Source organism: Solanum pennellii, chromosome 5, assembly GCF_001406875.1.
Source record: "Solanum pennellii chromosome 5, SPENNV200".
Taxonomy (NCBI): domain Eukaryota; kingdom Viridiplantae; phylum Streptophyta; class Magnoliopsida; order Solanales; family Solanaceae; genus Solanum; species Solanum pennellii.
The window spans coordinates 73,829,367-73,843,828 of record NC_028641.1 but is presented as its reverse complement, the minus strand read 5'-3'; the positions used below and the strand labels follow the sequence as shown (position 1 = coordinate 73,843,828).

Below are 14,462 nucleotides of genomic sequence, written 5' to 3'. Positions count from 1 at the left end.
TTTGAACCGGGTTTATTCGGAGGAGTTGTGGTGGGATTGCTTAAATCTAAAGCCCGGGTTCAAATTTTAGAGGCAAAAGTATTCATTACCCCATGTACTTGAAGCTTTTTATTCAATGTACACCTAAATTTTATTTTGTTTCAATTACCCCCTGAACTTGCTTATTCATCGAACACGTACATCTTTTCTGTCCACCTGGCATAGAAACTGAAATTAAACTCTACAAAGCGCGTGAGACAGCGATTTTTTGCCACATCATAAAGTTACAACGGTAATATACGTAAAAAATTTATTTTTTCTTTAATATTTGGCTTATTTTAAGAATTTTTCTCTCTCTATTCTCTAGCTATTCAATGCACCATTTAAGGCCAAAAAGCATGGCCTTTGCTTCTGCCCAGTTGCTGGTTCCAGCAGAAAGGCTGAGATACATTGGAACAATGATCCAAATAATCTTTTATGTTTTTCATTTTATTCTTATCTCTTCTCCCTTTTCAAATTTCAGATTTTTCTCAAGGGCTTCGGGAATCCTCTTTTTGAAACACAATCCATCAAGTTCCAAATCAAAATTTTTCCTCTTATAGAAAAACTCTTTTGCATCTTCAACTCTATGAGCTGCAGCATATCTCTTAATCAAATACCATAAGTTTTTTCATTAACCAAATTTCCTCTCTTAGACATTTCGTCAAGCACTTGGTTGAGTTCATCAAACGTCTCATACGACCAAGAATATCGAGAATTTCATTGAAAGATTTAGTTTTTGGTGAATACCTACATGGATTTTCACCTGCTAAGAGAGAGTTTGATTTGTGAATTGTGAAGGTTGGTATTATCTAGGTGACAATATTTATCTAGGTGGCAAAATATTTAACTAGGTGGCAAAAATATTTATCTAGGTGTCGTGCGCGTGTGGACACGATCGTAGTGAGTGGACATAAAGGTGTACGTGTTCGATGAATAAGCAAGTTCAGGGGGGTAATTGAAACAAAATAAAGTTTAGGTGTACACTGAATAAAAAGCTTCAAGTACAGGGGGTAATGAATACTTTTGCCAATTTTAGATATATAGAGAATTTCATTGAAAGCATGTTATATATTATATATAATGCGCAATCTACTTTTATCATTTGGCTTAGCTTAAATATATAATTTAAAATATTAAAAACTTTATTAGTTTTATGTTAAAAAATGAAAAATAGGATATACTTATATATCAAAATATTATTCTTATAAAATCATGAATATATATTTAATTTGTAATTAAAAATGAGATAAAAGCTCAAAAAATGATCAAAATAAAAGATAAATACGACTAGAGGTTATTGGGAAGTGTCACATCACCTTTTCACATTCATATATATATATATAATCGTTGTTGTTTTTTTTGACACATTCTTTAAGAAAATATTTTTTAAGAGGATGTTTGGATTATTTTATTTTATACTCCTTTATAATACATACATACATATATATATATATATATATAATCATTTTTTTTCTTTGACACATTCTTTAAGAAAATATTTTTTAAGAGAATGTTTTAATTATTTTATTTTATACTCCTTTATATCTTAAGTATAATCTCTCTTCATTAAATATTTATTTTATTAAGGTGTTTATGGTCTTTGAGAACAAAGGAAAAATAATTAACTTCTGTCTTAAATTTTTAAAGTAAAAAATAATTATTATTAGAGATTCCAATAGATAATTTAATAATAGGGGATTTTTAAGTAAGTTTTTTCATTTACAACTAAAATATTTGACTTCTAAAATTGTTTGCAAATCATATTTTGAGGCCCTGCTGTATATCTCTCATCATTGAATCAAAGCCAAAACTACAAGGAAAGCTTAAAACAAGTAAATCTCCAACAACAATATAGTGATGATATATATCAAATACACCATGTACAAGAGTGTTAAATGGACGAGTTGAATTAAATTTGAATGACTTAAAATAAGATTAATGAATGAATGAGTTATTAATTCAATCAAACTCCGCTTGTTATAATTTCATAGTTAAATTTTACCGCTCCTAATAACATAATCCTCGCAAGTGTCGAGTCATTTTCCTTGATGCTAATGTGAAATGGTCCTTCTCTTACAACCGGTAAGAAGAAACACACTGAAAATAAGTATATATTTAGCAACATATCATGGCATGAAAACTTGAGTCAGGTCTTTCGAAAACAGACTCTCTATCTCCATGAGTTAGTAGTAAGGTCTACATACACTCTACCCTCCCTAGACCCGACTTAGTGGATTTTACAGGATATGTTGTCGTTGTATCATGAAAAACACTATGGGGACAAGATGAGTGGGAAGTGGAAGTTTGGAGATGATCAAGGGGTTAATGTTGGAGGCGGAAAGGAGACAATGAGCTTGAAAGACCATTTATAAAACTTGTTATCTTTACTTTCACTAGGCAACTTATATTCCTCGTTTTTAATAAACTTGTTTTCCTAGAGAAAATATTCTCCTAGCAATGGTACTTTGAAGGGTTTTTAGGTTATTGATAGTTTTGGACAGTTGACAAGCAAATCTCTCACACATTTTTCATTTAGCAACTGAGAGTTGAAGGAAATCTATTTGAGCAACACAAGGTTCTTAGATATGCACAAGATATTAAAGACAATCCTCCATACAGGAAATCAGAAGATCTTCTAAATCTAGAAATTGAAGTAAATGTTTCCCTAACAACAGAAACCCTGCTCTAACTTGACAAATTAAGGTGACCTTAAGCTCAACTACATCAGATTGTTCAGGAGGAAATCAACATCAGGAGTGACAACAGCCCGTTTTCCGAGTTCTCCCAGCTGACAACACTGCTTCTCAGCAGTGTTGATTGCAACAACATCTTGAGAAAAAGAGCATTCTACACCAGGAGAAACCTGCAAGTAATTTCTTGATGTTAAGAGTTTCATGTTGACAGACACATTGCAAACTACTGCATATGGATAAGTATATGCTCGAGACTTAAAAACTGATTGAACATTATGATGAATGTATTTGCGAAAAACTGCAGGTTTATTTTCCACTTCCGTTTCACAGATCACTTTGCTAGGTCATACTTCAAACGCGAGGTAGATGAAAAGGATTCATTAACCGAAGTACCAAACATTATCGAGAAAAGGCTAAAATTGTATTTGTACCACTAGGAGAAGCTTAAGAATTGTTTGAACCATATGTCTCAGTGGAAATAAGGAAGAAAGAAAAGGGAAAAAGATGTGATGCTTGTTCTGCTAAATAAATTGATTCTTTGCATGATAAAATGCTAAAGTTAGGATCATTCATGGACAGTTCACAGTAAACACTCTGGAGTCCTAATAGTTAAACCATCTTACGGAAGTGTAATATCTTTAAACTAAGAAGAAGAGTTTATTATCAAACTGAAAATTTTAGTTTGTCTAGAAAGCAAGGAGAAGATGTGACTCACATCGTATAGAATGTCTCCAAGCTTCAATTTAATTGCTCCACTCTTGTAAACCAGCATTTTCCCCATGCTTCCCGCGGGCAACTCTTGCAAACTGCACGCTTTGTTTGTAGTATTATTATGTCGTCTGGAGATTGTAGAGCTGTCAGCTATCTCTTTCCCTTTTGCACTGGCAAGAAATCTGGGAGCACTGCCAGCAACTTCTTTTCCCTTAAGCATAGGTGATGATAATGTTGCAGCTTTATCACTTTTATCCCCTGGCAATGTCAAGCTGACAGCAGTATCTCTACCTCCTGTGCTAGCTTGCAACTTGCTTAGCGGTAAATTAGCAGGAAGCTGAAGAAAAAGAAGCTGCACATCGTCCTTCTTTTCCTGTTACCCAAATATCCATATTAGTAATCTAAGGGAAGAACTTTTTTGTTTTTCTACGAATATGTTTTTTATTCAGAATTACTGCATAGAGCAGATACCAACCAGTAAGCCAAGCTCTGAAGCAGGATTTATATTATTTTCATCATACTCAGCATTTTTTGCAGCCTCTCCAAATTCAGCTTCATTTAAAATTTCTACAGGCCAGAAAAAACAGGAACAAATAAATGATAATGCGAAATCATGGCATGAAAAATGAGAAACGAACACGACAGTTCTATCATCTTCTTTAAGACTAAATCATTCATACTAATAGGCAATAGTTGCTGCATCTTAAACCACAATAACTTTCTTTCTTTATCATCATTCATCATAAATCAACGACTCAAACAAGTCGCATGCCCCAAAGCAACTGACAATTGACAAGAGGGACTAAGCTGCGCTCTTCGAATTGCAGCAAATGGTCGGAGATCATAGAGAAAGACATTAGCACAGTATTAAAAAGAGAAACACTTCTGACAACGTCACAGAGAAGTGTACTACACCAGGCACTGATATTGGCAAAAACTGAAGTTTCTTGTATTCAAAGTGGAGAAAGGTCTAAAAGTGAATAGGCCCAAAGCTTTAGTGTAGTGGTAAGAACACAATGCATGATATGTCTCCAAGGCACACATCACGGGTTTGAATCCTGCCGCAGATAAAAGCTTAGTTTTTAAGTGGAGAAAGGTAGAGGGGCAGCCTCAGTATTCATCGAGTTCTTAACTGTGAGACATTAGCCCTCGAGAATTTCTCGGTTATAAAAAAATCTAGGAGTGGATATACAATTTGATAAATTCACACTTTATGGTAAAATGACAAAAAGTTAGTTTCTTATGGTAATATGAAATGGAAATTATAGGGACAAGCTCTAACTTGGATGATTGACATACTTTTAGGGAAACACACAGGAAAGCAAACTAGTCAGTTAGGGGAAAAGGGAGTCAGATTGTTTTTGCTTTAAAATATTCCTGTTTATTCAGAAATACCTGGATCTCCAGCATATGGTCTTCTCAGAGGAAGGGTTACAGGATAGTTGCTATGATGGTAATCCTGCCAAAGCATCAAGAAGCAAACGGGTCAATTAATGGATGTCGGTTTGGGCATTGTGGTGCCTAAAGAGATGTGATAGCAGGAAAAACCATTACCCAAGGTTCTTTATACTCTTTCTTCCTTTTAAGTAAAGAATCTGAATTATTGACTGACATTTCAGCAAGATCTGGTCCAGTGCTTGAAGGTAAAGTAGGTAAAGAATCAATGTCCATGTTATCACAAGATTCATTGTCTTTCAGAGTACTATCCTGATTGACAGTGAGTTCACTAGACTTCCCAGAAGTCTTTGTGGAAGTTGGTGATGCTACTCCATGAGCAAATGCAACCTCAACTGCAGCTTTCATTTTAATGTCAATGCACTTTCATTTAAAAAAAATAAAATCCATGACCATAAACAATAAGGAACAAGAAAACTGCCAATAACTAATAGTATGATGAATAAACTGGCAAGGTGTATATGTCTAGCCAGACTTGCACGCTTGGCATATTGATCACAATGCATCTCATATAAAAACTTGAAGAGTGACACTAAACTGAAGCATCATTAGCGATTCCAGGAGAAGAGAAAGCTTACCTTTTTTCTCTGTTTTAGGTTTCTGTCTAGTCAAGCGCTCCTGATCAGACAAAAGAGAATAATTATTGTCAACAGTAGCGGACCCAGGATTGTCATTAAAGGGTGTCAATGGTTGTAGTAAAAATATAATTATCGTCATTTGTCAACTAACTATAAGGAGATTAAAGTTGTAAACTTGTAACAGAAATACTACTTAAATGATACAATGTTTCAGTATGCATCGTTCTTCAGTTAATCATCTTTTGTCATCCATAAAGACCCTTATGGATGGGATGAGCACAATTACTAAGAAATTGATTCACTTATATCCTCAATCAAATAATAGACGCCATATAACACGCGTAAAACTCCACTTTAATCACCCATTTCTTAGTTGTATTTCACAGTATATCATTTTTTTCTGGGATGATGTCAACTTATTGATTGCAGTTTTACTCTAAACTTCATTCATTTTGATAAGAATCCCCATTATAGCCTTTCCCTCTTCTTCTTCTTCCCCTTTCCATGTTCACAGGACCACCCTGCCGAAATAATTTCTACCCCACTTTTAAATTCTCTAATATTTTGGACACAACTATATAATATCTCATTGGATTTCCCCAAAAGAACACTACTTTATAACTACCATCATCCTACAACAACATTTTCTCCTTATTTGGGCTTAAGACTAGCTATGCAAAATCTTAGGTAGGAAGAGTTTGTGTTCCCTATAGAGCGAAATAGATATATGAGGATTGATATAGCCAACTCCAATTAGTCTTAAGATTGAGACACAGGGTGCATTTGCTATGAAGGAAAAACGTTCTCTTGAAAAATAAATAGGTGTGATTTCTTACTTATTTTCTTATGTTTCGTGATATTAATCCAAAAAGTATTTATATATAATCTAGATAAATATGATGAGAGGTGGGATAGGGGCGAAGACGAGGTATGTTGGAGGGGTGGAAGGTCACAACTCACAACTAATGTGGAGAAACTTTTTTTCCCCTCTTTTACCAGGAAAGTCATTTTCCACTCTTAATAACTTGTTTTCTCAGAAAAAATATTTTCATATATATATATATAAAAGGAAAATATTTGAAATCCATAATGAAGCACATGGCTTTGACATACACTACAAATTGAAGCTAATTAAATAAACAAAAAGTTAACAAAATCTCTTTTCTTAAAAAAAATTATATTAATATCTCTTGATTATTGTGCTAAAACTATATAAACACATAGGAACAAGCAATAACAACTACAAAGTGAAAAATGGAGGATGAACTTACATTGACTTTGCGCAGAACAGCTTCAGCAGCTTCATTATCATCCCTATCCTCATTTCCATCTGCTTCACTGCAAAAAAAAAAAAAAAAACTAACGAAATCAATACTAAAAAAATACACTGTAAATGCCAAAAAAAAAAAAAAGAGATACTTTTTAGGTTGTGCAGGATTTTGCTTCTTTCGACGGGGAGGTCCTTTGGGAGCAAATTTCACCTGTAAAATAAGAGTTAGAAATGAATAATTTAGTAACAGAAGTGAGAGATCTGGAGGATAATGGAACAAAATTTGGAAACTTGTAAAAAAAAATTTAAAAAAAAATAAACAAAAAAACCTTTCTAGTGCTTGAAGAAGAAAGAGGTAAATCTGGATCCATGGTTGGGCAAAATACGGACGAGAGTTAACGGATCTAAAGCAGAATTGCAGAAGATGATCGTGAAGAAGAAGAAGAAGAAAAAAAAGCAGAAAATGAGATTCGAACCCCAAACGTTGTCCAGGCAGAATGGCGATACGACCACACTAGCTAAATGCAGCTTTAAGCCCAAAGGTGGAATATAAAATATATAGTTGCACTTCTCTAAATTAAGTTAAATTTATCATTTTTTCTATGGGGGTTCTCCGATGTCCGGAATCGTATCGGAGTTTGATTAATCTAAATTGGTATTAGGTAGGGCTCATTCTAAGGATAGCGCTTGTAATCCTACAAGTTGGATATGAAGAGTGTAGAGTGCATACGGATCTTATATGAGATTCGAGCCCTAGATGTTGTCAAAAGCAGAATGGCGATACAAACACAGGTGCTAAATGCAGCTTTAAGCCCTAAGGTGGAATATAAAATATATGTATGCATTTCTCTAAATTTTGCTAAACTAAGTTAATTTATCATTTTTTTATGGGGGTTCTTCCAATTTGATGTTAGGTATCACAACGGAATTTGATCAATCTGAATTTGCATTAGGTAGGGCTCACTCTAAGGGTAGGGCTTGTAATCCTACTAGTTGGATATGAAGAATGTAGAGTGTATACGAATCTTACTCCCACCTTATAAAGATAGAATGTTGTTAACGATACAACTTCAGCTTAAAATAAAGTATAAACAAATAGTTTGAAAACAGTCATATCGAAATAAGAACAATAACAACAATGTGAAAATGAGAGCACTACACATCTTACAAAGGAATGAATAGTATTACAACAAAAAACGCACGTGATACCCAAAGAACAAGAAACAATAGAATAGTGCTTATACCATTGATAAGAAAGGAGGTTTAAGCACGATCACCAAGTCTCTTATGCTCTCTCACTCTTGTGTCTTATGTAAAAAAGAAAGAAATAAAGTCTATCATTGAATAGGAAGATAACTCTTTATATATATTGAATTGATTCTATTAGGATTGTATAGATCTAGTAAAAGAGAGTTATATTTATTATTTTTGTCTAAATTTATTTTTTACTATAAAAGTTAATTGATATAATTAATGTTACAATCGTTACATTTATAATTTTGACTTTTCCTACTCAACATTATCAATATATATATTAGTTCTCAAACATTGCGCATTACACGTGTATTCCACGCTCAAGAGTATAAATATTATAAATAATAAAGTATATATATATATATATATATATATATATATATATATATCCCAACCCCAACTCGCGAGATACACATGAGGCCTAATCTAAATTTGATCTTGAAATTTTTTTGGAGGGGGGAGGGGGGTATTTTGGGCATACCTAAATACGTCCAAATGCATACTTAGTATTTATGTCCAAATTTATTTTCTACACTAAATTTTAATCGATATAATTAATGTTACAACTGTTACATTTATAATTTTGACTTTTTCTACTTAACATTATCAATATATATATTAATGTCGTGCACTGCACGCGTATTGCACACTTAAGAGTATAAATATTATAAATAATAAAATATTTAATTAATTTTTTAGATGTCATATGAACGTGTAAAGAAAACAAGTAGTATACTTTATCTTTTAGAACTATTTTTCCGTACATTAATTTTTATTTTACAAGGCACATAGTATATGATATATATATACACACGTATATATATCCCAACCTCAACTCGTGAGACACACATGAGACCTAATGTAAATTTGACCTTAAAAACTTTTTGTGGGGTATTTTGAGCATACCTAAATACGTCCAAATGCATACTTATTATTTATGTTCAACTTTATTTTCTACGCTAAAAATTAATTGATACAATTAATGTTACGATTGTTATACTTATATTTTTGACTTTTCTACTCAACATTATCAAAATATATACTAGTTATCAAACACTGTGAGTTACACGTGTATTCCACACTTAAGAGTATAAATTATAAATAATAATATATTGAATTAACTTTTTAGATGTCATATGAACATCTGAAGAAAACAACTAGTATATTTAATCTTTTAAAACTACTTTTATGTACATTATTTTTTATTTTGTAAGGCACATAATAGACGATATTGACAAAACGACATGTCAATTTTCTTATTTATATATATATATATATATATCCAAACCACAACTCACAAGATACACGTGAGACTTAATCTAAATTTGACCTTGAAAACTTTTTACGGGGTATTTTGAGCATATCCAAATACGTCCAAATGCATACTTATTATTTATGTCCAAATTTATTTTCTACGCTAAAAATTAATCGATACAATTAATGTTACGACTGTTATATTTATAATTTTGACTTTTCTACTCAACATTATCAAAATATATACTAGTTATCGAACACCGTGCATTACACGTGTATTCCACACTTAAGAATATAAATTATAAAAAATAATGTATTGAATTAACTTTTTAAATGTCATATGAATATTTGAAGAAAATAACTAGTATATTTTATCTTTTAGAACTGCTTTTTTGTACATTAATTTTTATTTTGTAAGGCACATAATAGACGATATTGACAAAACGACATGTCAATTTTCTTATATATATATTTCCAAACCAGAACTCACGAGATACACATGAGACTTAATATAAATTTGACCTTGAAAACTTTTTTTGAGGTATTTTGAGCATATCCAAATACGTCCAAATGCATACTTATTATTTATGTCCAAATTTATTTTTCTAAAAGTCAATTGATACAATTAACGTTATAATTGTTACATTTATAAATTTGACTTTTCTTACTCAACCTTATCAATATATATATACTAGTTCTCGAACACCGTGCATTGCACATGTATTCTACACTTAAGAGTATAAATATTATAAATAATAAAGTATTTAATTAATATTTAAATGTCATATGAACATGTGAAAAAAATAACCAATATACTTTATCTTTTAGAACTATTTTTCTGTACATTAAAATTTATTTTATAAGGCAGATAATAAATGATGTTGACAAAACCACATATCAATTTTTTTTAAAAAAATATATCCCAATCCCAACCCTAACTCGCTAGATATACATGAGACCTAATCTAAATTTGACCTTGAAAACTTTTTGGGGGCATTTTGTACGTCCAAATGCATATTTTATTATTTATGTTCAAATTTATTTTCTACGCCAAAAGTTAATTGATACAATTAATGTTACAACCGTTACATTTACAATTTTAACTTTTCCTACTTAACATAATCAATATATATACTAGTTCTCAAACATCGTGCGTTGTATTTGTATTCCACACTTAAGAATATAAATATTATAAAAAAATATGAAAATCCTTTGCAAACCTCACAGCTTATCAGAAAAATCACAATTCTTTAAAAAAGTCACAACTTATCTTAAAAGTTAAAGTAATTTATAAAAATCAAAACTCATCATAAAAACACAACTTTCAAGAGAACATATGCTATTCAAATAGAAATAGATAGGCAATTTAAATAGGAATATTATAGTAACTTAACATTCAAGTTAGAGAATTCATCTTTTTTTCTTCGGAAGTTGTTCTTCTCCTTTTGTTTTTTCGGCAATAATTTTGTGCAAACTCTAAATTTTTAGCCATGGTGTTTAAAAGTGATTGTGTAACTTTGAAGAGCAATCTGCTACACGAATTTGTGTTTTTGAGGATTAAATTGCTTTTCGGAACAACGGCTTACCACATCATAAAATTATTTATGTCACCCTTTTCACTATTTTATTTATTTAGAATTTGATTCATTTTTTTTATGATCATAATCTGTAGATACCTGTCACCAATAACAGATACCACCATACCAGGTAAATCTATCCATCAGCTTCGTACTTTATAGACTAAGAAAATGTTCATATATCAAATAGAAATAATAGTGAATATTATTTTTTATTGTTAAGGAAGAAGAGGCTATACAAACAAACAAACATACGGCATACACACATATCTACAACAATAACAACAAAAAATCAGGGGGTCTAGAGAGTGTAGGGTGTACAAACTTTATCTCTATCTTGAGAAAGTAGAGAAATTGTTTTTGATAGATATACCCTCGACTCGAAAGAACAACTAAAATGAGGTTATAGAGACAAGTAAAAACAACAAGATAATAAGATAACCCAAGCTAAAGAAACACGGAGTAAAATAAATCTAAAAATAATGAAAGACAAGAACAATAATAAAACATAGAGAAAGAAAACGAATACACTCGACTACCTACTAATACACATGCAATCTAAAATCAATGTATTGGATTGAAACATAAATTCCTGGAAAAAAAATTAGGTTAAGAAAAAAGCTTTTACCATAGAAGGTATTAATTAAAATATATGTGCAACATATACACAAGAAAGCCCACATACATATCATATGCTAGGCAGCTATGATAAAAGACGAATGTTTGAAATTATTAATATACGTATGGCACCTAATTAGCTGCTCCAACACATGAAGAATGGACTCAATTCCTCATCTCTCTGCAAATATCATAATACTATAACGGGTCATTTCGTTGGAAAATAGTTATTTCAGATTAATATCATGGGATTAGTTATATTGGGATAACTTATTCCACCATGTATATGGGATAACTTTTTTCATCACTATGCTATAAATAGTGAAATAAGTTATTCCAAACATGTCAACCAAACAAGACACCTAAATTTTGTCCGAGGACTATCATTTTATCCCAAAACTATTTATTCTTATCCCTTGGACAAAACGAGCCCTAAGAGTATAATTATATTGTGGTGGTATCGTTGACTAAAGTAAGTTCTGAACAAGAAATATTAATGATACCAATTCGGTACATATGTAATAACAGATAGTATTAAATAAATAGTATAAAATAATATTAGTATTTACTGTGTACTAATCCTAGTCCTATTAGGATTAGTACTCCTTAATTCTAGTCCTATTAGGATTAGTACTCCTTCCTATATCTCCTATATATATCTCCCATGTATTCCCTTAACACTTGAATACAATCAATATTCCTTCATGGTATCAAGAGCCAGAAAACCTAGATCTTCTTTTCTCTAGTTTTTTTTCTCTCTCTTTAGGGCACCGATTGTTCCCTCTCTTCTCTTGGGCGGCGGCAGCCATGACAACCGAGGTGGATCCTCTCGATTCACTTCCTTCTGGCGTTAAACTCCTTCTCAGGCATCTTCATGCCCTGATTCCCGAAAAATTATCAGACATAAATTACCCTACATGGAAAATCACCGTTCTTACAGCCCTTGAGGCCAATTACCTTCTCAAATACGTCGATGGAAGCACAGAACCGCCGCCGGCAGTCATCACCGCCACGGACAAATCAGAAAAAACCAATCCGGCCCATGCCGCCTGGAAAGCCGTGGATGGCCAGATCCGATCATGTTTGATTGCGGTCATCTCTCCCACGGTTCAGAAACACGTCCGATCCTACACAACTGCTTCAGCCCTGTGGACGGCCCTCGCAACACGCTATGCATCAATTTCCCACTCTCATATTTTTCAATTGCGTGATCGTCTCCACACAATTACCAAAGGCACGAAAACTATGGCGGAGTATTTAGACGAGGTCTCCACCATCATCACAGCCCTCGACACCGTGAACGAAATCATTCCCGAAAAAGATCTCGTCATGTGCGTCGTTCGGGGGCTCCCATCAGCTTACTCCTCCATTAAACAGGCGGTTCGCATCAGTCCAACGCCCGTTGACCTGGCTACTCTCTCCTCGTGGCTAAAAAGTGAAGAAATCAACGTGGATCTGGAGAGCAAACTTCTTCTCCGAGAAGCCGCTGTTATGGAGCCGGCCACCGCCCTCACCGCAAGCCAGAACTATCGCGGGGGGCGTGGTGGCGGCCGGCAGGGGAGCCGCGGCGGCTACGGCAGAAACAGCGGAGGCCGCGGGCGCGGCGGTCGGCAGGGCAGTCGTCCGCCGTACGACGGTCAGCAGCACGGCAGCAACAACAGCCTGCACTCCTTCGGCAGCGGCGGGCAGTCATCTTCCAGCGGCGGGCAGGGCACTTACGAGCGGGATCGTCCAACTTGTCAAATCTGTCAGAAAACAGGACACACCGCTGCTCGTTGCTGGTTTCGGTATGAGGAGAGCCGAAATAGTGATAACCGTGCCAATTATGCATCTCAAGCCGGCCCTTCCTCTGAATGGCTGTTGGATACTGGGGCCAACATGCACGTTACTTCTGATCTATCCAAGCTTAACGCTCCAAATCCATATCATGGCTCCAATGGTATTACTGTTGGCAACGGTGAGTCCCTTAATATTTCTCACACTGGCACGGGTACCATTAAAACCCCCACCGCTATCTTTCACCTAGGTAACCTTACCCACGTCACTTCTATTAAATCCAATCTCCTTTCAGTTCACCAATTCACAAAAGACAATAATTGCTCACTCTTGTTCACCTCTAATGATTTTCAGATCCTAGACAATACTACCAAGAGGGTGATTTTTCAGGGCCCCTGTGAGCATGGTCTGTACGTTCTTCCTGGCACAAGTTCGTCTGCCCACCCAGTTTCAGAAAGCGTTCCTGTGGCTCCGGTGGCTCTTTCGGCTGATGGCCACAGTCTGTTGTGGCACAGTCGTCTGGGTCACCCGTCTACTCAAATAATAAATTCTTTAATGTCTCAATTAGGTTTTTCTTCCATTCATGTAAACAATTGTGACTCCTGTTCAATTGCTAAATCTCATAAATTACCTTTTACTTTATCTGAGAAGCGTACAACTGCACCTTTTCAACTTATTCATTCTGACCTATGGGGTCCTACTGCTGTTCCTTCATTTGCTGGTTTTCGCTATTATATTTGTTTTGTGGATGATTTTACAAAATACACTTGGTTGTACCCACTAAAACACAAATCACAGGCATACACCACCTTTGTCACTTTTGAAAAAATGGTCAAAACACAATTCAATTCTCATGTTAAACTTTTTCGAAGTGACAATGGAAAGGAATATGTCAATAACATCTTTGGCCAGTTTCTGCAATCCCTGGGAATTATACATCAAACCTCCTGTCCATACACTCCCGAACAGAATGGGGTGGCTGAGCGTAAGCATCGCCATCTCATTGAAACGGTGGTTACTCTTCTACATCAATCTCATCTCCCTGTCTCCTTTTGGGTAGAAGCTCTAGCCACCGCAAACTACCTCATTAACAGAATGCCCAGTCACACTCTCTCCAACAAATCACCCTATCAACTCCTTTACCAAGAACTTCCCAATTATACCAACCTCCGCGTCTTTGGGTGTCTTGCCTACCCTTGGCTACGCCCTCATATTACTCACAAATTACAACCCCGATCCCGTCCTTGTATTTTTT

General features: G+C 34.2%; 1 protein-coding gene across 2 annotated transcripts; it reads right to left on the bottom strand.

Moving 5' to 3' along the window:
* Positions 1-2,526: 2,526 nt before the first annotated feature.
* LOC107018530 (DNA-directed RNA polymerase III subunit RPC4) lies at positions 2,527-7,259 on the bottom strand. Of its 2 annotated transcripts, none has more exons than XM_027917326.1 (9): positions 7,058-7,259; positions 6,878-6,939; positions 6,730-6,796; positions 5,459-5,498; positions 4,980-5,221; positions 4,821-4,884; positions 3,901-3,992; positions 3,430-3,798; positions 2,527-2,884 (listed from the first exon to the last, which is right to left on the bottom strand). In XM_027917326.1, the coding sequence occupies exons 1-9, from the start codon at positions 7,097-7,099 to the stop codon at positions 2,741-2,743; spliced, it is 1,122 nt and encodes a 373-aa protein (XP_027773127.1). In that variant the 5' UTR covers positions 7,100-7,259; the 3' UTR covers positions 2,527-2,740. The 2 variants fall into 2 exon arrangements, with proteins under 2 accessions (XP_027773127.1, XP_015074519.1); XM_015219033.2 differs by having other exon boundaries at positions 2,533-2,884; positions 4,980-5,215; positions 7,058-7,258.
* Positions 7,260-14,462: the final 7,203 nt, after the last annotated feature.

Coding starts and splice junctions, on each gene's coding strand:
- LOC107018530 (XM_027917326.1), bottom strand. CDS start 7,099: ATGGATCCAGATTTACCTCTTTCTTCTTCAAGCACTAGAAAG. Junction 5,222..5,458: donor ACCTAAAACAGAGAAAAAAG/GTAAGCTTTCTC, acceptor TTAAAATGAAAG/CTGCAGTTGAGGTTGCATTT. Junction 3,993..4,820: donor ACCATATGCTGGAGATCCAG/GTATTTCTGAAT, acceptor TCTGGCCTGTAG/AAATTTTAAATGAAGCTGAA.